This window comes from Eumetopias jubatus, unplaced genomic scaffold (assembly GCF_037043125.1).
Source record: "Eumetopias jubatus isolate StellerSeaLion01/CBP00866 unplaced genomic scaffold, mEumJub1_p1.0 scaffold_13, whole genome shotgun sequence".
Classification (NCBI taxonomy): domain Eukaryota; kingdom Metazoa; phylum Chordata; class Mammalia; order Carnivora; family Otariidae; genus Eumetopias; species Eumetopias jubatus.
In genome coordinates this window covers 5,330,572-5,354,054 of record NW_028274819.1, presented here as the reverse complement: position 1 = coordinate 5,354,054, position 23,483 = coordinate 5,330,572, and the positions used below count along the sequence as shown (strand labels likewise).

Genomic DNA, 23,483 nt, shown 5'->3' with positions numbered 1-23,483 from the left:
GGCCTGCTGGGCCTCCTTATTAAAAAGAGAAATGGGGACATGCCCCCTGCCAGATTCCAGCCTAGTGGTCTGTCCGCAGACGTCTCCCTCCTAGCTAGCTCCCGGGACAGGAGCCCAGACTGGCCTCCTCAGATCTACCCCATCCCTGTCCGTGTCCCACGCTGGGGGGACTTGGGTGTCCCTGTAGGTCTGACAGGCAGAATCTGTCCCTTCTGCCTGGGGCTGGTGTCCCTGGGGCACTGGCCACCTCCCTCATCTTCCTTGAGGTGATGGTCAGGGTCTCTTTCCCAGAAAAAGACAGGTAGGTGGAAAGAGGAAGGAAGAGCAAAGCCAGGAGTCTTATCTGGGGCAGCAGGAGGCCCCACTGTGTGTCTCGCACAGGCTGGGGCTTATACCCTATTCACCCCCCTGCCCACTCCCTGAAGAGGAAACAGCTCAGAGGGGAAGGGTGCCTGCCCCAGGTCATCCCACCAAGATTTAGCCCCCATCTGTTTGGCTCCAAAGTCCTTGCTTTTCCCTCTGTTCCACACACCCTGGGACAGGCCGGCCCTTCCAAAAAAGGACAGGAATGAGGGTGCTTTGGAAGAAGGAATGCTGCCACTAAGCCTCTCTCTCCATTGTGCCCTCCAGGCAACAGCCAGGGGTTGTCTAAAGCCCAAACCAGACCCTCCCCTCGGCTCACTGTCACACTTGAAACAATGCCCATAGTCCTTGTGCCCCCCATATGTTACCTTCCTCTGTCCTCTCCCTGCATGTGGCCCCGTGACGCGGACCCTCCTGTCCCCGAAACAAACCACCTTCTTTCCCACCCCAGGGCCTGGGTACTTCCTGCTCTTTCCATCCGGAAACTCTCCCCCCAGCTTGTGAAAAGGCTCCATCCCTCACTTTCTCCAGGTCTCAGACCAACCCCTCGCTGGTCACTCTGGCCCTTACTTGTTCCTCCTGTATCCTTCTTAGTCCGTATCTGATGTTCTATTATGTAATTATTTGTGTATTTGCATTTTGTCTGCCCCGCTCCACTAGAATGTTAGCAAACTGTGGGTAGCACACTTTGTCCTGTTTCTCACTGCATCCCCAGCACTTAGGATGAGACTTAGCACACAGCGTGGGGTCAAGTCCTATACGCTGAATCAATGAACGAACAGCAGTCCCGAACGTAGAATTGAAAATGTTCATATTCACAACTCAGAATAAACGTACCTCTCAGCTGGAGAAGGGGTGAGTCTCCTAGGGGGCAACAGGAGCCCCTGCCCCCTGGGGTGTTAGGGGTGAGGTAGATGGATCGTGGAATGTCAGGGATGAGCCCTCTCTTCAACCTGTCTGGCCTTGGGTGCGCATGCTTCCTCTAACACAAAACCCTCTTCTGGGGGTCACCAGTAGAACTCCTCTTTATCTCACAAAACCCTTCATAGCACTGTTCTTTCTCCTGGATAACAATTCCCCGTTCTGGGTGAGATTTCCCCTCAGGGACCTTGGAGGTGGGGCTAGCCCACTCTCCCAAAGGCTGGGTTTGGAATGGGGACCAGAGTTGAAGGCAGGTGGTGGGCACTGGGGTTTTAGTGTCTGATCTGCCTGTCCTGTTGAAAAAGCTTTGGGACCCCTCTCTGGGAGAAGAGGGAGGAGCACTGCAGAGTGCCCCAAGGGGGACACCAGTCCAGACCCTGCCTCCAGGGGGTGTGCACCCAAAGGGGTGGGGCAGTGGGAAAGCATTTCTTGCAGAAGGGGACGCAGTATGGTGGAGGGGACAATGCCTAGTAGGCAGGATGCTGCCACGTGGGCTCTGGCCCCTGGGTGATTGTTGGTCCCGGGCCAGGGTGAGGTTTGGGGATGCCCACGGGCATAATTAAATTAATGGTTAATAATTATTCAGCACTAGGGCGCTGGGTGGCTCAGTCGTTAAGCGTCTGCCTTCGGCTCAGGTCATGGTCCCAGGGTCCTGGGATCGAGCCCCGCATCGGGCTCCCTGCTCCGCGGGAAGCCTGCTTCTCCCTCTCCCGCTCCCCCTGCTTGTGTTCCCGCTCTCGCTGTGTCTCTCTGTGTCAAATAAATAAATAAAATCGTAGTAATAATAATAATTATTATTATTCAGCACTTACTCTGTGCCAGGCAAAGGATGCAAGTACTGCATAGAGATGAACACTCCTAGGAAATGGGGACCATTGATATGCTCCCCATTTTACAGATGAGGAAACGGAGTCCCAAAGAAGCCAAGAGCCTTGCTGAAGATAACACAGCTGGTGAGTGGTGGAGCTGGGATTCAAAAAACCCGCAAGGGGCACTTGAGGTCATGACCTCACCCCACTCATGTGTCCCCAGAATGGAGAGTTGGCCGGAAGGTCATCTAGCAAGTGCTCAATAAATGAATGAATTCAACAAATTTGTGCCCATTCAGAAATCTCCGTCCCGCAACCTCAGCGTCCACAGTCCCATCAGCAGGAAATGCTAGAATTCTGCCCCCCACTCCCCGCATTGTCACCGTTCAGCATGTTTCCATCCCCAGGGCCCCATTCATGACAGCAGCAGCCTTTGCAAGGGGAACTCTACCACCCCATTCTACAGAGGAGAACACCGAGGTGAAGAGGGAGCTAGCAACCAGAACCCAGCACCTGCACCGCTGCCTTTTTCAGAGTGAAGCCAGCCCTACAAGGGCCGCACAGAAAGGTCTTTCATCTACACCTGCTGGTCAGGGCAGCTCTCGGCTACTGGCAGTGGCAAAGGGCCGGGGGTGGGGGGTTGGGGGGCGTTAAAAGGGCGAAGGGCTCATGGTTTTGGAACACAAGGGGGTGAGGGAAAGCTGGGTGTGGGGGGGCAGCCCGAAGGAAGCGCTGGTGTGAAAGGGAAGGGGGTGGGGATGAGAACTTCAGCGCTTCCTACTTTTTCTTGCAGTGTCTGCAGCTTGAGAGGGAAGAGGGGGGCTCTGACCTGAGATGCTATGTGTCCTCTTGGGGGCCTGTACCCTTTCTTGAGCCACTGGTCCCCAGAGTTCTCTGTTTGAACATAGTCCCCTCTCTGCCCCGGGGCTGAGTGCATAGAAGGGGCTCTGCTGGAGACGGGACCAGGGCACTCGCTAGACCGCGTGGTGGTGGTGGTGGTGGGGGGCAGGTGGACACTAGGTGAACCCTTGAGTGGAGGGAGCAGATGCTGAAGTTCTCTGGAGCCATCCAAGGAACAGAGTCGGCCCCATGCTCTCTCAGGCCCCAAACTGGTTGTGGGCACAGCTGATCTGCCCCAAAGCTCACAGGGCCCCCACCTGGAGGCCGAGGCCAGGCCGCACCTCCTCCCGTCCGACTCCGGCCCCTGCAGGGACATCTCTGAATGGGAGCGAGGGAAGGACTTCTGTTCACTGAGGCCCTACTGTGTGCCAGGCTCTAGCCGAGTGCCTCACACACTTTCTGACTGAACCCTCCCCACGGCGGATGCAACAGCAGCTCAGAGGGTGAAGCAGCTTTTCCAGAGTCACCAGCGCCTGAGTGGAATCCGGGCTCGGTAGCTCTGTTCCTCTCCGGCTCCCACTGCCTTGCTGATGGAGGCCCGCCGGCACCGCGGTCTCGCTACCTGTTGGGGGCAGGGGGCCAGGCCAGGCTGTGTGCGCTCCTAGGGCCCCAGGTTCCTGCTGGCTCTTGAATGCCTGCCTTCTCTGCAGGGACTTCCTCCGTTGGCATCCTTGTGCTGAGTTAGAGGGAGGAGAGGGGGAAGGGAAGGATCAAAGGGAGGTCAGCTCAAGCCCTGGGAAGTCACCCCTGCTGGCTTTCTCCTGTCGGACTGAGGCTAGCGGGAGACTGTCGGTGGGGTCCAGGCTGCCTAGGCACAGAGCCCAGCAGGAGAGCATCAGCTCTGCCTGCTGGACCACTGGGTGTAGGGGGCAAGCGTGGAAAACCGGAGTGGGACCTGGGTAGGGACAAGACGCTCATGACAAACTGCCGGGGACTTTTTGGTGCTTCATTTTCACTTCCCCAAAGTCCTCCTGCCAGGCCCAGGGGACCGGGTGGGGTTTTCCATGATGACGTCCTCCACGGCTCCCCTGGTTAGTCTGTCTCCCTCAAGCTCTTCCACTGCCCTGATGGGCTTGGGCTTTCCTGGAACCTCACGTGGGGCCTGTCCCAGGGGCCTCCTCTGGGGGGACGCTGCTGGGGTTCTCTCCCTCAGAGACAGCAGGCACAGCTGGGTTCTCAGGGGCTTCTGGGGTGGGATCTGTGGATGGAGCAGAAGAGACTTCATCACAGGGGCTGGGGGCTGAGCCGGCAGCGGGTCCGGGGGTCTGGGCCTTAGGGGCTCACTTGTGGCTGGGCCTCATGGTTCACCTGTGGCTGAGCTGAGGAGTTCAGCTGAGGCTGGACCACAAAATCTGAATGTGGGGGGGCCCACAGAATCCAACGGTGGCTGTGCTGTGGGGTCCACCTGTGGGGGGGCCACAGAATCCAACTGTGGCAGTGCCGTGGGGTCCACCTGTGGGGGGGACACACAATCCAACTGTGGTTGTGCTGTGGGGTCCACCTGTGGGGGGGCCACAGAATCCAACTGTGGCAGTGCCGTGGGGTCCACCTGTGGGGGGGACACACAATCCAACTGTGGTTGTGCTGTGGGGTCCACCTGTGGGGGGGCCACAGAATCCAACTGTGGCGGTGCTGTGGGGTCTGCCTGTGGCTGGGCCGTGGAGGTCACCTGGGGTTGGGCCCCGGCCATAGGCCCTGGCAAAGTCTGACCCCCAGGATCCACCTGGGTCTGCGGCTCGGCCGGTGTGAAGCTGGCAGGCCATTCTTCGCAGAGAGCTGCCGCAAAGGAGGAGATCACGGTGTGCAGCAGGGCCCGGAGGTCGGCACTGGCCAGGAGGCAGAGGAAGGGACTGAGGCAGCTGTTGAGCAGGATCAGGTAGTCGGAGTAGACCAGGGCTTCCCAGAGCAGGTAGCCAGGGTAGATGTCCCACAGGAAGGCCAGGTACAGCAGCTGCGCCAGGTGGTAGGGCAGCCGCAAGACCACGTAGGCTGACAAAATGGTCTTGGCCACATTAGCAAAGCCACGGCTGGTCGTGGGTCTTGGCTGGCGGCGGCAGCAGGTCTTGCAGGCGGCAGCCTGGGTGAGCACGTGGCAGACGAGCAGCAGGAGGAAAGGCAGGAATCCCCCCAGGATCTCGAGCATCCGCAGCGGCAGCTCCTCGCTGTCCCAGAAGTCCAGGCAGATGACCAGGTCATACCACCAGACGGCGGCCTCTGGGAAGACCAGCCAGGGCACACTGAAGAGCGTGGCCAGCACCCAGACCCCGGCGCAGACCCAGAGGGGCAGGCGGGCCGGGCGGTGCCCCGGGTACCAGTGTGGGCACAGTGCCAGCAGGCAGCGGTCCATGCTGAGGGCCGCCAGCAGGAAGAGGCCAGAGGAGTAAGACACGCCCCACAGGAAGTAGTAGAAGCGGCAGGCTGCCGTCCCCAGCGGCCAGTGCCCTCCGCCCTGGATCTCCAGGATCTGGAAGGCCGCTGCCGCCAGGAACAAAAAATCCGAGAGGGCCAGGCTGAGCAGGAGCAGGGCAAGCCGCGTGCCCGCTCCCTGCCGAGCCTGCGAGCCAGCCAGCCACGCCATGAGCCCGTTGGCCGGCAGCCCCAGGAGCAGCAGGGCCACCAGGAAGACCGTGTCCCAGACGCCCTGGGGATAGTAGTCTTCATCGTCCAGCTCTGTGCGGGGCCCGAGGCTAGCGGCACCGGGGTCAGCTTCCATTGCAGTGTCCGTCTGAGGTCCCCAGTATGCCGTCGGCCACAGAGCGGGGGCCTGATGAACCAATGAAATCATGAGGGACTGCGTATGAGAGAGAGGGTGCTGTGTTATCTCCAGGCACATCACTGTCCCTCTCTGAGCCATCGTCATCACCTTTTGGGTAGATAGCCTCTGCCAGGGCCCTTAAGTAGATGATGGCACCTAGTCCTCATACAATCCGTTTTACAGGTGAGGAGGGGAAGGTCCAGAGGCTCGGTGACTTGCCCAAGGTCGGAGATAAGACAGAGGCACCAGGCCTGAACCTCAGACCTAACCATTCTGCCACACGGAATCCCAGCATGCCCAAGTAGACTTGGCTTTCAAACATATTTTAAAAGCTGGTGAATGTTTTCTTCAAATGAAATAGTACAGTGGCGCTCCCACATGAACTAGAAGGGAGCGCTCGGATTAGAGGAGGGGGAGAAGCCCTGGGGCTCCAGGGAGGACAGTTTGTGCAAACTGCTTGGCCACATTGCTGCAGGCCCCTTTCCACCCGGTATCCTGCGGTTCAAGTGTTTTAAGATTCCCAGAGGCGGAGGCTCAGGGCCCCATGGGCCTGTAGCAGTCCCAGGAGCCTGGGCCAGAGAAGGCCCGTCCCCCGCAGCAAGGGCGGTTCATGAATTCAGGGGGAGGTCTGCAACTCAGGCCAGGACCTGTCCTGGAAGCAGCTCGAGCCTCTTCATCATCCTCGACTCCCACCTGTGGCCCTGTCCACATTCTCACAGCTCAGGCAGAAAGCGGTCCTCTGAGGCCACCAGACAGGGGGCTCAGCAGTGTGATGAGGTTAGGGTGGCTGGGACCCAGAGGCCTGATGCCGCTCCCTCTCTGCCCCCACCTTCCCTCACGGGCTGAGGGAGTCTCCCTCCGAGGGTGGAGAGAGTGCTGGTGGCAGCGCTGGGTCAGGGGAGGAAGTAGATGCCCCCCAAAGGCTGGCTCCTGCCTGTGGCCCGCGACTCCAGCCCCTCGGCTCTCCTCTCCCCTAGGGCTCTTCCTCAGGCAGACCCCGTTCTGCAAGCTCCAGCCTCTGCTGGCTCAGAGCCCTGGGCTCCCCTGAGCCCCAGCGGGTGAGGCCTGGCTTACCTGTGAGGTGCGGGCTGCTGGCCGGAAGGAGCAGGGCGTGCCTGGCTGCACAGTGGTCCAGCCATCTGCAGGGCCCCACGCCGGCGGGGCCTGCTGCCTGGTGCCTGGCGGCGCTAAGGCGGCGGGCCTGAAACCCAAGCTGAGAAGACATCAATCATTCATGGGGCTGCTCGCTGGGAAACCCTAACCCCGGCTTAGCAGAGCCGAGTGACCAGCCAGGCCACCCCATCCCTGGCAGAGCCAGATGGCTAAAACTTTCTCACCCTGGCCCTGCTGCCTCCGGGCAGACGCTGGGTACTGCCCGCCCCCCCCCCAACCATGGTCCACCTCCTCTGATATCTCCCCCATGTCCCTCACTTTGGCGTCAAGGCCTCTGTGATCTGGCCTTGCTTCCTCAATTTCACACACCCTCCGCTCCGGCCGCGATGTCCCCCCATGAGGGGCTGCGGTGGGCAACTCGTCATATCCTCTCCCACCTCCCAGCTTTTGCCCGCACTCTGCCTCCTGACATGACTTCCCTTGTCCTCTCTTAGCTGAGTCCTGCCCATGTCATGCAACTGGAGTTGGGGACTGGAGTCGAGAACAAAGCGTTCCTGACTCTTCAGCAATATGGTCCCCGTTTTATAGACAAGGCGACTGAGAGGTGAAAGTGCTGAGCCTCCCAGCTCATGAGTGGCAGAGCCAGAGTCCGATGCCCCTTGTGACCCTGTGTCCTGGCACCGCTGTGGCTGAGGACAGTTCTCTTCACCATCTGGCTCTGTCCCCAGGCAGAGGGCTAGGATTAGGGCCTGGGCTGCCTGCCTCACTTACCCTAATCCCCCTCAAGTCTCATCCCAGGCCATCAGCTCTCACTGTAGGGGTGCATAAGCAGCTTTATGGTTCCCGAGAACCAAGGGTGCTCCCTGGAACTGCATCTCTGAGCCCCGTCGTCCCTCCCCACATGGCCACAGACCAGGCGAGGGGGCAGCATGGCCCAGACCAGGCCCCCGGCCCTCAGAAGCCTCCTGTGGGGGTCATGCCTTCCAGGAGTGGTGCTGAGGGCCTCCCCTTGACCAGGAAGAGGAGCAAGAAAGAGAGGGGGCTCCGAGGGTCCCGGAAAGGTGCTGGCAGTTCTCAGGAACAGACCCCCATCCCGGGCCCCGAAGCCCCAGGGAGCAGCAAGAACCCCTCTGGGACTGGAGAAGGACAAGGGGGGACAGGTCCCGCAGCCTCTGGGCCAGCCTCCCGTCGCCAGTCCCACCGGCACCGCCCTGTCCCCCAGCACGATGCTGCTCAGAAGACCTACGGGCCCCTACTCAATCGCATCTTCGGGAAGGTCAGGGGGGCCCGGGCCAGGGACGGGGGTGGGGGTGGGGCGGGGATCACACCTGTGCCCTTGGACTTAGCCCACCCTGTCCCTGGTACTCAGACCTCCTGCCACCTCTGCTTCCAGACCCAGGAGCCTGAGCCGTAGTGGCAGGGTTTCTGCGGTTTGGGGGAAGGGTTGGGGAGTGGGCAGAGCCGGACTTCAAACCCAGCATTCTGTGAGAGCTCTGCGCCCCAGGAGCAGGAAGGGGGGGTGGTCATCTCTTCTCTGGGGGCCTATGGGACTTCAGCTGCCTTCTCCTGCCCTGGTGGGACTGGCCCTGCCCAGGCCATTCTGGCCCAGGGCTGGAGGAGGAAGGATGGGCCCCAGAGACATGCTGGACTGTGCCTCTGCAGGACCGCGAGCTGGGCCCCGAGGAGCTGGATGGTGAGTGGCCCTTGCTGGTGGCAGTGGCGGGTGGGAGGTATCCCTGAGCCAGTGGCCTGGGCCTGACGTCCCTCCCCTGCAGAGCTGCAGGCCGCCTTTGAGGAGTTTGACACTGACTGTGATGGATACATCGGCTACCGGGAGCTGGGCGCCTGCATGCGGACGCTGGGCTACATGCCCACCGAGATGGAGCTCATCGAGGTCTCCCAGCACGTCAAGATGCGGAGTCAGTGGCTGACCCCCACTGCCCCAGGGCGGGGTGGGGCCCGAGTCTCTTGGCTTTGTGCCGAGGCCGGGCAGCCCTGGGCCTCTCTGAGTCTCATGGTTTGGGGGACGATGAGGGGGTGGTGGGAGGTGGCTCTGGGAGTCTGCGGGGGTGATGGTGGGAGTGTGCGACGGTTTCTAGGGCATTTTGACCATCTGACATTAGCCTTGGCAGATTCAGGGGTTGTGAAAGGTACCAGTGATCCAAGAGACCCTTGGGGCTCAGCTGAGGACCCCCTCTGTCCTGTGATACATGTGGTAAAATGCTCCCTGCTGGTACTAGGCAGCTGGCTCTCTGTTTCTGTCTCTCTGACTCCCTAGGCCCCTGAAAAGAACCTCCTGAGGCCTAATGTGACCAAACCCTCGCCTTTCCTTGTGATTAAGTGTCGGCTGGACGGGGACTTGTGATTATCATTAGCTAATTTGACAAATATCAGATTCCTTTCATTCCAGAACACCTGCATTTGCTTTTTCTATGGTTTCCAAAATGGGATGTGACTTACAATTGATGTGAACATTAAGTGCTATGCTTCTTTTCTTTCCCCCAAAACTGCTATTTGGCTATTGGTGCTTTTTACAATTAGCATCAAGGGACTACATGGGCATGCTCCTTAAAGGGTATTTATTGCTGCCAATGGGGCCCCAGCACGTAAGAGCCGCGAACTGCGACCCCAATAGCACCCAAGAGTGGGTCTTCTCATCCTCGCCCCAGGATGAGGAAGGAGGGTTCATGAGTCACCCAAGGCCATGCCCCTTTGGCAGCAAAGACAGAGTTTGAATCTGGGGCTGCCTGGTTCCAAACCTTGGTCTCCTTCCCTCACACTTCAGTGCTTCACCGAGAGCACCCAAGCACCTCGCCCCGTCATTCCCATGGAGAACGGGGCTCCTGCCTCCTCCCCCCTCCCCCCAAGGGCTTGGATGCAGAGCTGGGGAGAGGCTGGTGCTTGTGACACTTGTGACATCCCTCCTCGGGCCCAGCCCTCTCCATTGTGATGCTCTGCCTGGGTCCGCAGTGGGTGGCCGCGTGGACTTCGAGGAGTTTGTGGAATTGATGAGCCCAAAGCTGAGGGAGGAGACAGCGCACATGTTGGGGGTGCGGGAGCTGCGCATCGCCTTCCAAGAGGTGTGGAGAGTGGTCGAGTCGGGTGCTGGGTGGGTGGCTGGACAACAGACTTGCTGGTCTCCCATCCAGGCCAGAGAGCCTGGGGCCTCAACCTCTGGAGGCCCACAGCCCTGGCTAGGGCCAGGGAGGGGTTGGAGAGGGTCCAGCTCACTCTCAGCTGGGGGATCCACCCAAGGAGACTTCCTGGAGCAGGGGGCCTGTGTCTAGGCCTGGGAGGAGGTGGAGGGTTTGGATGGGCAGAGGTGGGGGCATCCAGGCACAGGATGTGGCAAGATGGAGACATGTCCAGGCAGAGCCAGCTTTGGGTGGGAGGGGCTGAGCCCTGCTGGAACCCTAGTTTGACAGGGACAGAGATGGACGGATCACAGTGGCAGAGCTGCGACAGGCAGCACCGGCTCTGCTGGGGGAGCCACTGGTGGGTCCTGAGCTGGACGAGATGCTCCGAGACGTGGACCTCAATGGGGATGGCACCGTAGACTTTGATGGTGAGTCTTCTTCCCAGACAGCCCCCACCCCTCCAGCGCCCAGGGGGAGCCCAGCATTTCCTGGGATTCCTGATCAGGACTGGCCCAAGCTCTGCCCCGTCTTTCCTCCAGAGTTTGTGATGATGCTTCTCACCCACTGAGGCTCCAGAAGGGAGAATGTGTTGCCCCTCTGGCCCCAGGTCAGCAGAGTTCATGCTGTACACCCTCCCCACGAAGCCCCAGAATGGAAGAGACCAAGCAGCTCCCAGGCTTCTTCGGACCCTTGGCAACATCTGGCTGGAAAGTTGCCTTGTGATGTCACCCACCTACCTACATCCTCACCTTCCTCCCACCTGAGCTGCCTGGAGGAAACCTGCACCCAGTGGCCTATCATTCTCCAGTATGAGCAAGATTTGGATCTCTCCAGACCCTTGGGAGGTAGCAAGCTCCCTGGCACTATAGCATTCAAAGATAGGGGAAAGGGTTGGGGGGATTGTGGTAATATGGCTATTTGGGAGGGTGGCTGGGTGCCTCCCACTACTTGTGTAAAAATGTTAAAAAGAAAAAAAAAAAGCTTAACTTGAAAGAAAGCCAGGGATAACCCCCGGTACTAAAGACAAAGCAAGAACTCAGAGCTGGGTGGTGGGAGAGAGGGGACGCCATGGGGCCCTCAGCCGTGGAGAGAGTTTCGGGAGCCTGGGCTCTGACACTTATGAGTGAAAGAAGACCTGTAAGAGGCTGAGGAACAGAACATGAGCCCGAGTACCTTCCAGGGCCTCAAAGGGCTACCCTGTTCTTGAAAAGGGGATCAAAATATATTTCCACCTACTGGCCTGAGGAAGTGGCAAGGGTACAGGTGTCCAGGGCCTTGAGTGGAAAAAGCTGCCCTAAGGAACCTGAAACTCAGGCTTGCACATTAGGCAGGAAAGCTGAAGAAAGAGGGAGAAACTACTAGAAGGGCAGTCTTCAACCCAGGACCCAATGTACTTAAACAAACAACAACCCTGTCACTTCTGAAGATGAACTCATGACAAAAAATTACAAATCACGTAAGAAAACAAGTCACCATGAGGGGGACATGGCCGACACAACAAACAGGAGAATCAGCACCCCAAAATATAATAGAACAATCTGAAAGGGACCATAAAGTAAATGCAAACAAAAATGAGATAAAAGAGGGGAAAGAGATCAATATGCAGTAGCAAGATAGTATGAAACAGAACAGGAAGATTAAAAAAAAGACCCAATAGAACTTCTAAAAATAAAGGATATAGCCATTGGAATGAAAAAAAAAAATCAAGGGATAAGTTAAACGGCAGATTAGACACAATTCAAGAGAAGATTAATGAACTGGAAGCTACATCTGAGAAATCACCCATAAGGTAGCACTGAGGGATAAACTAATGGAAAATATTACAGAGTAGTTAAAAGTCATTAGGAGTCTCAGAAGGAGAAACTACACAGAGTGGGCAGGAGGCAATACTCAAAGACATGATAGCTGAAACTTTTTCATAAAGGCTTCCACAAAGACAAGCCCCCAGATCAAAGGTACCCACTAGAGCCTGAGAAGGAGAAATAAAAACAAATGTATATCTAGATGCATTCCGGTGGAACTGCAGAACACAAAAGGAAAACCCTATAAACAATCAACTTGAGACAAAAGTCAGATGACTTACCCAGGAACAGCAATTAGGCTCTGCGAAGACTTTTCGTTGGCTACAGTAAATGCCAGAAGACAATGAAATAAACTGTTCATCATGCAGAGGAGAAATGGCTGTCAGCCAAGAAGCCTATACCTCACTGAATCATTCTTCAAGAATGAAGGCAAAAACATCTACTTTTTTCAGGAAACAAAGGCTGGGAAGAGTTTCCCACCCACATGCTCTCATTGAAGGGATGGCCTCCGTAAGAAGGAAATTCAGACCAGAACGAAGGCAGAGTATGTACTAAATTATGGTCAGGAAAGCGATCAGTAAACATATTGGTGGATCTAAAGAAGCATTGACTGTAAAAAAAAAAAAAAAGTTAATTTGGAGGATTTTAAAAATAAAGGAGGGACTAAAATAATAGACAAAATAAAATGGAAGATGGGAGGGGATACTTTAGACATGCTGAAATCTTTTTCTTGTCTTTCCTAGAGGAGGATAGTTTCACTGATCAGCTTTAGAATTTGTTAACCATTTAAAGGTAATCATGAATGTATAGAAAGAGAGATAGAATGCTCTGTTCAGGAGTCAAATCCATAGAGGGAAAGTGAAGAATTCTTTTTTTTTTAAAGATTTTTATTTATTTATTGAGAGAGAGAGAGAGAGAATGGTAGAGAGAGAGCATGAGAGGGAAGAAGGTCAGAGGGAGAAGCAGACTCCCCGCTGAGCAGGGAGCCCGATGCGGGACTTGATCCCGGGACTCCAGGATCATGACCTGAGCCGAAGGCAGTCGCTTAACCAACTGAGCCACCCAGGTGCCCCTTGAATTCTTTTTTTTTTTTTAATTTTATTTATTTATTTGACAGAGAGAGAGAGACCACAACCAGGCAGAGTGGCAGGCAGGGGGAGAGGGAGCAGGGAGCCCGACGCGGGGATTGATCCTGTGATCATGACCTGGGCCAAGCCAGACGCTTAACCGACTGAGCCACCCAGGTGCCCCGAAATTGAAGAATTCTTGATTAAACCAGTAGAAGGCTACAGAAGAGGGAAAAAAAGGTAAAGAAAAACAAAGTCCATGAGAACATTAAAACAGAAGGTAGGAAGGGGGTGCTCAGTAGTTCAGCCAGTTGAGCATCCAACTCTTGATCTCAGCTCAGGTTTTGATCTCAGGGTCATGTGTTCAAGCCCCGAGTTGGGCTCCCCGCTGGGCATGGAGCCTACTTTAAAAAAAGGCACACACAAAAAAACAGAAGGTAGGGATAATCCTTAAAAAATAAAAATTCCAATAATTATGAGTAAATTAAGTTTCTGGTTAAAAGAGAGTCTCAGCCCCAGAGGAAAGTTTCAGTATGAGACTGGGTTTCCTGTAACTGACAGAGATCCCAAATAACAATGCTTTAAAGGAATAGAAGTTTATTAAGTGAAATCCAGCTGTATGGTCTTCAGGGACCAAAGCTCCTGCTAGCCGCCCTGCCATTCCTGGGGTATGCCCAAGTTTGTGCATTTTCCAGGTGGCAGGTTTGGAGGCAGGAACAAAGGACAAAGGGGGACAAAGAATGTGAACCACTCATACCCCATTAGGTAGGGCTCCTCACCTGGTACACGTAGCTGCAAAGGATGCTGGGAAATGCAGTCTTTATTTGGGGTGGCCACATGCCCAGCTAAAGACCAGAGGTCCTTCTACTGTAAAGGCAGAGAGCAGACACCAAAGGGCAGATACCAGGCTCTTCCCCACAGCTGAGTGCAGGATCTAAGAGCATAACAAGAACCAAAAGGCCAAAAGTGATGACTTGGAAAACAGATTTACTAGGAGAAAATGAACCAAAGGAAGCTCGTATAAATACAGCCATAGCAGACAGAAATGGGCTATGAGGCAAAAAGCATTAGGGATAAAATGAGCCACAATTCACTGAGGAGATCTAATGTTCTTCGTCTGGACACAACTATTGATATATTTTTCTTTTTTCTTTTAAAAAATTTATTTATTTATTTGAGAGACAGCGAGAGCGAGAGAGAGAGCACGAGAAGGGGGAGGGTCCGAGGGAGAAGCAGACTCCCCGATGAGCAGGGAGCCTGATGCTGGACTCGATCCCAGGACTCCAGGATCATGACCTGAGCTGAAGGCAGTTGCTCAACCAACTGAGCCACCCAGGTGCCCCTCGACGTATTTTTCAACAAAGAAAGAAGTTACATTTAGAGTTTAGATATTCATTATTCCCTGAGGATAGTGTTAGTGTCAATCCAGTTTGGATTACATAAATTAACCAGCAAAAATCAAGCACATTGGTCATGATGAAACTTTAAATGTTGTGATTCAGTGTTCTGTCAATGTGTTCACATAGACCAGGGATCGGTCAACTTCTTCTGTAAGAGGCCAGTGTAGATTTTAGGCTTGGAGGACCATGTGGTTCCTGTCACGACTGCTCAGCTCTGTATCCCCCAGCAGCCATGGCCAACATAGAAACCAATAGGTGTGGCTGGGCTGGAAATTTAGTAATTAATTGACTAAGCTTGATTCACTGACACTGAAATTTGAATTTTATCAACTTTTATGTGTCATGAAATTGTATTATTCTTTTACTGTCCCCCCCAACCATTACTAAAATGTAAAAACCACTTTTAGCTTGGGGACCATATTGTGTCTGTGGGCTATCACTTGCTGATACCTGCTGTAGTCTTATAATATGGAGACTCACAACTTCCGGAATAACTTCCTGTTTAGTTAAGATTGTGGAATGACAAAAAGTTATGAGCATAGTAGCAACTCTGTATTAATTGCCTATTTGCTCACAATGAATGGTTTCCATGATCTTCCTTTTTCCCTGTGTTTGTTCTGATTATATTCATTGAAATGTAATTTTATGTCTGATTAGTCTGGTAATACAGATTGTGGGCTTATATTCTATATGTCTTTTTTTATTTCACTTTCCCAGGTTTTATTTTATCTTGCCAAAGTACTGGTCCACGATGGATTAGAAATGAAAACTGGTCCTTTACCAGAGCTAGTTTGAGAACCACTGATTTAGGAATTCCAGCATCCAACTGGTACCCTTAAAAGTGCCTTGACTGGGGGCTGAGGGGCTGAGGGTGGGAATTCTGGGTGGGCCAGGAGAGCAGGAGTGGGCCAGGAGAGCAGGTCTGGGGGGTTAATTCTTTCAACAGAGTCACAGAAATCTACAGATATTGTTCTGGCTGCTGCAGACACAGTGAAGGCCAGGCCGCATCTCTTCTCAACGGCACTCATGGTTTACTGTAAATATCTAAGTATATGAACAGGATCTACCTCAGCCCATAGTCCTTCAGTCAGCCCCCTGGGTGGTCAGCTGGGGACACACGTGCTGTTTCCTCTCCTCTCCCTCCCACACCCAGGTGTCATGGAAGCCTTGGGTTATGTTCCTAACGCTGCCCCTGGGTGAATCAGTCTCTCTGGACCTTGGTTTCCTCATCTGTAAAATGGGGCTAAGGTGGTAATTATCAGAAATCACCTGTGTTAAGTGCTTAGCACAGGACCTGCTGCCTTCTAAGAGCTTGATAAATGGTAGCTATTAGGATTCCAGATTTCAGGGTTCTCGAAGATTCTATTTCCTGGCTCTCAAGATTCTGAGATGCTTGGGTTTTCCAAAAGTCTGAGATGGCCTGTTTCCAATGTTCTGTGGTTCTAAGAGTCTTCGATCACTGAGGTTCTGTGATATGGGCCCCGTTTCCCATTAGTCTTTGCCCCTACTTCTCCCAATCCCAGGACTTGGGAAGTAGGGCAGTGGGCGGAGAGGGCTGGGTTGCTGCCTGGTCATGGCCCACATTCAGAGCTGGCTGTGGCAGCCCAGGGCCCCAGAGCCAGGCTGCAACCAGGATACCAGCCTCCAGGCCCCAGGCCTGCGTCATCTGAGTGCCCTTGGCCAGCGCCTCCAGGTAGAGAATGGGCAGGGCCAACTCTGCTAAGGGCTGGAGGAGATGGGAGGCTGGAAGGACCTCCAAAAGGCTTGCAGGACAGAGTCCCAGGCCCAGCTCTGCCCCAAAAGCGCAGGAGCAAGTCTTAGGAGCATCAGGACTGTCATGGGTACAATGAGAAAATTGGTGGTCCTGGACCCCTCAGCTCCATCAGCCCTTTCCTCAGTTTTTGCGGGAGGGGGGCTGTGGCCAGGCTGGCGGGCTGGGAAAGAAATATCGGTGGTCTCTTCTGGAATGAAGTACATTCTTTTATTAGCACAAAACACCACCAACCCAGCAGCCCCAGGGCCCGAGAATAAGTTAAGGCACAGAACAGGCCAGGGGCGACTTTTCCAGGCCTGGGTATTGGGCAAACTTCCTGAGCAAACTTCCGAGGGGGTTGGGGGCTCCCGGGTCCCGGAGTTCTTCCCTGGAGATGAGGGAACCAGAGCGGGGCGGACCCGAGGAGCGCCCCCTGGGGCCGCTCGGAGACGAGGCTGGTTTCCGGCCGCCCGCCCACGGCTCACTTCTCGAAGTAGGGCAGGTAGAAGAACTGGAAGCCCCGGTGGCCCTTGACCGCGCAGTAGATGAAGATCACGTGGTAGACTGCGGGGCGGGGCCGGTCAGCGCCGAGGCCCCGCCCCGCCCCGCCCCGCCCCGCCCCGGAGCCCTTTCGCACCTCCGGGAACCAACAACAGGAAGCCGGGCACGAAGAAGATGGCGCTGGAGACACCTGCCGGAGGAGGGGCCGAATCAAGGATGGGGGTGCACGGGGCGGGGCCCAGGGGTCCCTGCCTGGGCTAGTCTCTCCGCTGTAGAAGGGACCGTTTCCTGCTTAGGAGGGTGGAAGCAAACTTCCGAGGGGGCTGGGGGTTCGCGGGTCCCCGAGTTCTTTCCTTGAGGGGACCCCCGCTGCCAGCAGAGGTAGGAGGGGACGCTCACCTGGCGAGGGGGCCACCTCCAGTCCCACGGCGATCAGGATCAGCACTGCACACAGATGGAGCCGCGAGGGTGAGGGCGGGAGGAGGGGGCAGGCGCTGGGGGCAGGGCGGGGACCTCCACCCACAACCCCCAGAAAGGCTTAGGTCCTAGGAATAGTCCCCCACCTGAGCTGGAGGTTCCCTAGCCAGAGACCCTTCCAGGGAAGCTCAGCAAGCTCTGTGTTTTCAGAGCAGGGGACCCGGCGGGCCCTGGGAAATATCCGAAACCAGATTTGTCTCTGCTCCTTGATGTGGCCTTTCAGTCAATCAACAAATATTTATCGAACACCTGCTGTGTGCCTGGTACTGAGAATCCCACAGGGAAAGGCAAATGAGGTCCTTGCTCTCATGGCCCTTCCCTGGTGGCGCAACCAACAAGACCCTCCAAGCTACAACCCCAAAGGCCAGATCAGGCAGCATGGGAGCCTTGGGGCATCAGGGAGGGGCTTCTTGGAGGCAGTGGCGACGAAACTGAGCAGGGGTAGCAGTACCAACAGCAGGTAACATTTAGTTACCACTTACCAGGTGCTGCCAGGCACTGGGCTAAGCTTGTTACCTGCACTGCTTTATCATCAGTGTGACTGAATGAAACAGGTATGATCATCCCCATTTCACAAAAGACGAAACTGAGGCACAAGGAGCTGCACTCAGAAGGAGGCGATCTGACTCCAGACGCTTTGCTGTGGTCATCATGCGGGCAGAAAAGGAGAGGAGTGCTCCAGACGGAGGGAGCAGCATGGCAAAGGCCCAGCGTCTGGAGGGAGGTTGGGGCTTTCTAGGAGCCTCCTGCTTTTGGCAAGAGTGGAGAGGCAAGAGCCCAGGCTTGAGGTGTTTGGCAGGGCCTGGAGACCCGGTGAGGGATGTGGACTTTGGCTGAGGACAGTGAGTGTTGGGGAAGTCATGGCTGGATCAACTTTTGACCCAGAGAGAGTCCTAGGTCCCCAGTTAGAAGATGGGATTGGGGGGAGGTGGGGGACCCGGGCTCTGCAGCAAGGGGGGCAATATAGCACGGAGGCTTGAGGGGCTACCATGGACTGCTATGGGATTTGTGCCCTGCACAGAGCACCTCAAAAAGGGCATGGATTGGGGCTGATATACTACCTGCCACCTTGGCTTAGGGCTGGGGGCCCTGCCCACTCAGAGGAGGCGTCTTTTTCTAATTCCTCCAAAGGCCCTTAATAGGTCTATGGAGGCCTCCAGGCCTGGTACTGTCCGTGATGTGGGTTTAAATCCCAGCTCATCTACTCAGCTGAGGTCTGAGCAAGTCCCTTTACCTGCCTGAGGCTCTGTCCTTACTTCTGAACGGGGATGGTAATAATGCTTGGCCTCATGGGTACTGAGAGAATGAGAGGGGTAAGGCAGGTGGCCAGTGTGACCAGTGCCCAGCTTGCAGTGGCTGCTGGAGAAGCGATGACTCCCTCCCCCCATCCCCCCGGCACATAGACACCCAGAGCTGAGGCAAGGCTGCTGCTCAGCTTTCTGGCCAGGGGTCTCTGATCATCCCGGAGCAGGGAGAGCAGCTGCCACAGCTGGGCTGTCCTTATGGGTCCCTCTTGACCCAACCCTGTCCTTTCTGGGGATCCTGAGGCCTCAGCCCCATAGAATGAGTCCAAAAACACCTGGCTGCGAGATCTGCCTGCTCTGGGCTTCAGTTTCCCCATCTGGGCAATGGATGTGCCCAGTGCGGAGCGGGGAGAGGTCCTCATCCGCGCTCAGACTCCAGAGAAGGGGAAATGACAGGTTGCTCTAGGGGTAGGGCTGGCAGGGATATCTCTGAGAACCTGTCCCTACACAGGTTCTGGGTCATGGCCCTGCCTCCCTCTTGCTGTGTGACCTCCGTAAGGCAGGAAAATAAGCCTCCCCTGCACCTGGCTCGAAGTAGACACAGAATAAATGGTAGAACTATTACTCTTCTGCTCCCTGATGGATTACATGGGCTTAGGGAAAAAAAAAAAAAAAGAAGAAGAAGAAAAAAGAAAAAAAAAAGTTTGGAGCACTGAACCAAGTTCCATTTTCAATTACGTGTAATATCCTGGCTGTGTGCCCAGGAGACTGGGCCCGGTCCTCCCAAGGCCTCAGTTTCTTCACCTGTAAAATGGGCGTGGGGTGATGGCAGCCAGCTGCCTGCTCGGGGTGCAGGGAGGCTCAGTGTGCCAAGGGGGATGCTGAGCCGGCACAAAGGGAGGCCGGACCCCTCCTGGGGGTAGGCAGGGGACCCTCAGGGCACTCACCCAGCCCCAGCAGCAGGAGCAGGAAGGAGGCCAGCACTACCCGGCGGTTCTTCTGGATCAAAGGGTGTTGAGTCCAGCTGGGTGGCGGGAGAGCAGGATGGGTGTGAGAGGTGACAGGAGCCCAACTCCCTCCTGTTACCCTTCCCCACCCAGAGGACTGAGGGAGAAAGCCCAGGCTGCCTGTTCTGGGGCACAGAGCATAGGGGGCTTAAGCAGGACAGGGTCTCACCTGCAGCAGGCATGGTAGGAGCGCTGGGTGCTATTGCTGATGGTGCTGAAGGACCACTGGGAGCTGCGGATGGACGTTCGGCTGGAATCCCTGCGGGCCAGGTGGGCCCAGTGAGAGGCAGAGGAAGCAAGGAAGGGGTCATGATGATGTGGTGGGGGATGGGGCAGGGACTAGGGCTGGGTGTTCCTGCGGGATGGGGCCCCTGAGAGGGGACAGGGTGACAAGGAATCCAAGGGCTGGGGGTCTCTGCAGGCCTGAGGGTGGAGAAAGGCTGAGGATTCAAGCTGGGGATGGCTGCAGGACAGGTGACCTGTGGAGAGGTAGGGGCCAGACCAGGCTGGGGGGTTTCTTCAGGATAAAGAGCCTGGTAGGGGTGGGTGGGTGTGGCTGGCACTGGGGTAGGGGGACGCTGCGGGACAGGGGAACCCATGAGGGGAGTGGGGATCAGGCTAGGGAATCCTTGCAGAACAGGATGTGAGAGAGCTGACGGATGTGAGGTGGAAGACTGGCCAGGGACCTGGGAGCCAGGAGCACAGGGCTAGAGGTACAGGGTGGGTCCCCACCTGGCCCTGACCTGGTGCTGACTCCCCCATCCGGCTCCGGAGAGGCCTGGGCTCCGTCCTCATCATTCTCCAGGTTCTATTCCAGAACACAGGGCTCAGAGGGGTTATTGGGCCCAGGCCCTTCCTACACCCCTCTCAGGGAGAGGAGGAGAGCAAGGCCACACAGCTGTTTGCCTGGCCGCCTGACAGCTGCTCACCTGGCCCTCCACCCTCCCGCAAAACGGGTTTGATGATTCACAGAAACCGAAACCCAGGTAGGAGGTGGGTGCTGGGGCTTGGGGGGTTGGGGGTGGCAGGGACCACAGGGGCTGGTTGAGGGCTCCTCACATGGGTCTCAGGGCCAGGAGTTCTCCCAAGTTTGGGAGTCAGGGTGGACCTTTCGGAATGGTATTTCAGGGGCCCAGTATGGAGGCTCTGGATTTGGGGTGCCAAGGAAGGGCAGAAGCCCATGGTTTCCAGGCTTGGGGCACAGGAATCTGGTACACGTCTCCAAAAAAAAAAGAATCCTAGAGTTGGTGGAAGTCCTCTAGGGAGAATGGAGATTTCTAGTTTAGTGGGAGGTCTGGATCAGGTACAGAGAGCTCTCCAGCCCAGGGGGATGGGGGTTAGGTCAGTACCCAGGATGGGTGGGGACGCCCGCTGGGATTTCCAACTGGGGCTAGGAGACTTGATCCCGGGTTCCGGTTCTGGGCTCTCCAGTGGTGGCTGGGGGCCAAAATCAGAGCTGAGAGGGTCTGGGCAGGGCCCTGGATCAGTGGCCACGTAGGCTGGGGCCTCTAGACAGATTTTCCCTTGAGTTGGGGTTCTCCAGGGTCCGGCCTGGGGTCCCGCCCGGACCCGGGCTGGGGTTGAGGTGGGCCGGGCCGTTCACCTGGTAGCGCAGCCGGGACTGCTTGTCCTCGTCGGCCACCTCGAACCGGGCCCGGCGCTCGAAGTGCAGCGGCCCGAAGCGGGCGACCCCGCTGAATTCGGGCCCCGGGCCCGCGTCCTCCAGAGACAGCTCGAAGGCGTCATCGATGCTGAACTGGGGCCGGGTGGCGCTCATGGCCCCGGCCCGCTCAGGTGCCCCTCGCCGCCGCCATCGGCGCCCGCCTGCCCCTAGCGCCGCGGTCCCGCCCCCGCACGCAGGCCCCGCCCCGGGCCGTAGTCTTGGGAGCGCGACTGTCCGGCGCCCCGGCCGAGGCCCCGCCCTCACGTAACGGCCCCGCCCCCGCCCGCCCGCAGCAGGCCCGAGCTGCCGAGCGCCGAGCGGACCAGTGGGCGGGGCCTCCTTTGGGGACTGCACAGGAGCCGCGGCGCCTCCCAGCGGTCGCCTTCGTGAGCCACAGCGGGATTGCCTAGGCAATTCCCAGGTCTGTGTCATGGACTTGGAGGGGTAGCTAGGGCGCCAGCCTCCCAGGCCCGAGATGGGGCCTTCTGCATCCCGGCCCGCGCCTCGAGTGCCAAGGAGACTCCTGGGACCAGACTGTGTCCCCACCCTGACTCACTGCTGACCTGCACGGGATGGGTATTCTCACCACCGCAGATCTGGAAACTGAGGCTCAAGAAAGCTTATGTGGCTTCCACTCCTCCAACCCAGTGTCTACTCAGCAGCCAAAGTGATTTTTTAAAATATATCTGATCTTTTTCTCTGTTATTTCTTTTAAAGATTTATTTATTTATTAGAGAGAGCGTGAGGGCGAGAGCAGGGAAAGGGGCAGAGGGGGAGAGAGAGAGAGAGAGAGAATCCACAAGCAGACGCCGCTGAGCGAGGAGTGCCAGGTCGCCTGATCCCAGGACCCCGAGATCATGACCTGAGCAGAAACCAAGAATTGGCCACCTAAGGACTGAGCCACCCAGGTGCCCCTCTCTGTGTGTTATTCTTAAGTAAAAAAAATAAATAAATAAAAATAAAAAAAATTTAAGTATGAGGCTAAGTCACTCTGTATAAAACCGTCCCTTGGTTTTCCATTGTGGTTGGAATGATATCTGGGCTCTTTTTGACTAAGGCCCAGAAAGCTGTGAACGCTCTGGTCCTTGTGTACCTATCCGATCTCATCAAGCCTCCTCTGCCCCTCTTTCACCCACTCTGCAACACAGGCCAAAGTATTCTCACCTGAGGACCTTTGCACATGCTGTTCCCTATACCCGGAAAGCACTTAACCATGCTCTTTCACAACTGGGTCTTTATCATCTGTGTCCCTGTTCAAATGTCACCTTTCACGGGTGCCATCCCTGACTATACAATCTAAAGTCAGTTTCACATTACACAGCACTTACCTGAACTTAACTTACTTTACACGGTTTTACTCACCACTGTGTCCACAGTGCCTAGAACAGTGTTTGTCACTGAGTAGAGGCTCCTTAAATATTTGTGGATGAAATGAATGAACGAATGCTTTGCCAAAATCTCAAATGCTTACAGGTGGTGGAATTGGGGAGCCAAGCTCATCTAGCTCCCGGGGTGCTCATCCTCCACCCACCACACTTCATTGTATGACCTCACGGACAGAGTCGAATCAGTCCTACTTCTCAGTTTATGACACGTCACCGCTAAAAACCGGGGCTGTCTCAGTGTGTGCAGTCAGCTTCCATGCACCCTGCCCAGTTCTCTACTACACGTGGCTTGGCTCCTATGTGGATGTCAAACATGGTGTCGTGTATAAAACTCATTCTGTTGTTTACATTTTTGCATTTTTTACACTCAACACTCATGGTTTCCATATGCGTCTCATTCATTGCTGCTACCAGTCGCATGTATACTGTACCATGTTGAGCATGCAGCAAGCACGTTTATTACCCACCACACCCTTCAGGGATGCACGCTTAGCTTGGCCTCAATGCCCCTGTCACATCAGTGCCATGAACACCTTTATGCTACCTCCTTATGGATGGTGGGAGAATTCTTGAAGTAGGACTTCCAGGCTATAGGGTACACATACCCTTGACTTCACAAAGCACCCAAGATGCTCTCCCGGGCGGCTGGATGAATTGTCACACTCACCATGAGGGTTCTGGTTTTCTCTTAGCACTTGGTATTCCAGCTTTCAAATGCTTACTAATCTGATGAATCTAAAGTGGTTACTAATTTCCATCTGGGTCCTCTGACAACTGGGGAATTTGAATAGCTCTTCTTGGCCTTGGCAGTCATGGTGGTTCCCTCTTCCGCGAACTGTCTGTTCATATCCGTTGTCCATTTTTTTCTGTTGGGTTTCTAGCCTTCTTTCTGCTGATCTGCACGTCTATACCTGGAAAAGTACCGATGCCTTGGAGTTGTGCAGATCTCTTCCCTGGCTCTGTCTCCTTACTTTGTCTGAACTTCCCTTAGTTAACAATGCTCGGAGTCCTGGGATGCAGTGCAGGCTGAGGCCCACGTCGCTCCTGGGCATTCTCGGTGAGTGCAGCCTTGGCTTCTGCTAGGCCCCAACCAGCGGATGATGGGGGCTCTCAGTACCAGCGCTGCCCAGGAGTGGCTACTGAGATGGGCCTCTACCCTCCTCTCCCACGCCCAGCGCTCTCCCTC

At 55.8% G+C, this 23,483-nt stretch overlaps 3 protein-coding genes across 7 annotated transcripts; 1 reads left to right on the top strand and 2 right to left on the bottom strand.

The window, feature by feature from the left end:
• Positions 1-4,084: 4,084 nt before the first annotated feature.
• GPR152 (G protein-coupled receptor 152) lies at positions 4,085-5,793 on the bottom strand. Of its 3 annotated transcripts, XM_088017770.1 has the most exons (3): positions 4,663-5,778; positions 4,464-4,590; positions 4,085-4,272 (listed from the first exon to the last, which is right to left on the bottom strand). In XM_088017770.1, exons 1-3 carry the CDS (start codon positions 5,776-5,778, stop codon positions 4,085-4,087), a joined length of 1,431 nt encoding a protein of 476 aa, XP_087873896.1. The 3 variants fall into 3 exon arrangements, with proteins under 3 accessions (XP_087873896.1, XP_087873895.1, XP_087873897.1); XM_088017769.1 differs by having other exon boundaries at positions 4,464-5,793; XM_088017771.1 differs by having other exon boundaries at positions 4,085-4,264; positions 4,483-5,709.
• Positions 5,794-7,762: 1,969 nt separating this feature from the next.
• CABP4 (calcium binding protein 4) lies at positions 7,763-10,566 on the top strand. Its single transcript, XM_028118426.2, has 6 exons — positions 7,763-8,137; positions 8,524-8,554; positions 8,637-8,780; positions 9,832-9,941; positions 10,279-10,426; positions 10,538-10,566. Exons 1-6 carry the CDS (start codon positions 7,763-7,765, stop codon positions 10,564-10,566), a joined length of 837 nt encoding a protein of 278 aa, XP_027974227.1.
• A 5,852-nt stretch (positions 10,567-16,418) lies between these two features.
• TMEM134 (transmembrane protein 134) lies at positions 16,419-21,094 on the bottom strand. 3 transcript variants are annotated; one of them, XM_028118281.2, is made up of 8 exons: positions 20,853-21,094; positions 19,993-20,057; positions 19,419-19,508; positions 19,190-19,266; positions 18,981-19,046; positions 16,921-16,965; positions 16,658-16,711; positions 16,419-16,584 (listed from the first exon to the last, which is right to left on the bottom strand). In XM_028118281.2, exons 1-8 carry the CDS (start codon positions 21,024-21,026, stop codon positions 16,502-16,504), a joined length of 654 nt encoding a protein of 217 aa, XP_027974082.1. In that variant the 5' UTR covers positions 21,027-21,094; the 3' UTR covers positions 16,419-16,501. The 3 variants fall into 3 exon arrangements, with proteins under 3 accessions (XP_027974082.1, XP_027974084.1, XP_087873777.1); XM_028118283.2 differs by lacking the exon at positions 18,981-19,046; XM_088017651.1 differs by lacking the exon at positions 19,993-20,057 and having other exon boundaries at positions 20,853-21,093.
• Positions 21,095-23,483: the final 2,389 nt, after the last annotated feature.

What these genes read in the sequence shown, in the direction of transcription:
- GPR152 (XM_088017769.1), bottom strand. Translation starts at nt 5,778, where the DNA reads ATGATTTCATTGGTTCATCAGGCCCCCGCTCTGTGGCCGACGGCATAC. An exon ending in AGCACAACCACAGTTGGATT is followed by an intron (nt 4,273 to 4,463) that starts GTGTGTCCCCCC and finishes GCCACAAGTGAG; the next exon opens with CCCCTAAGGCCCAGACCCCC.
- CABP4 (XM_028118426.2), top strand. Translation starts at nt 7,763, where the DNA reads ATGGCCACAGACCAGGCGAGGGGGCAGCATGGCCCAGACCAGGCCCCC. An exon ending in GGGCCCCGAGGAGCTGGATG is followed by an intron (nt 8,555 to 8,636) that starts GTGAGTGGCCCT and finishes CCTCCCCTGCAG; the next exon opens with AGCTGCAGGCCGCCTTTGAG. An exon ending in TGCGCATCGCCTTCCAAGAG is followed by an intron (nt 9,942 to 10,278) that starts GTGTGGAGAGTG and finishes CTGGAACCCTAG; the next exon opens with TTTGACAGGGACAGAGATGG.
- TMEM134 (XM_028118281.2), bottom strand. Translation starts at nt 21,026, where the DNA reads ATGAGCGCCACCCGGCCCCAGTTCAGCATCGATGACGCCTTCGAGCTG. An exon ending in AGTCCCGGCTGCGCTACCAG is followed by an intron (nt 20,058 to 20,852) that starts GTGAACGGCCCG and finishes GTTCTGGAATAG; the next exon opens with AACCTGGAGAATGATGAGGA. An exon ending in GATGGGGGAGTCAGCACCAG is followed by an intron (nt 19,509 to 19,992) that starts GTCAGGGCCAGG and finishes CCTGGCCCGCAG; the next exon opens with GGATTCCAGCCGAACGTCCA.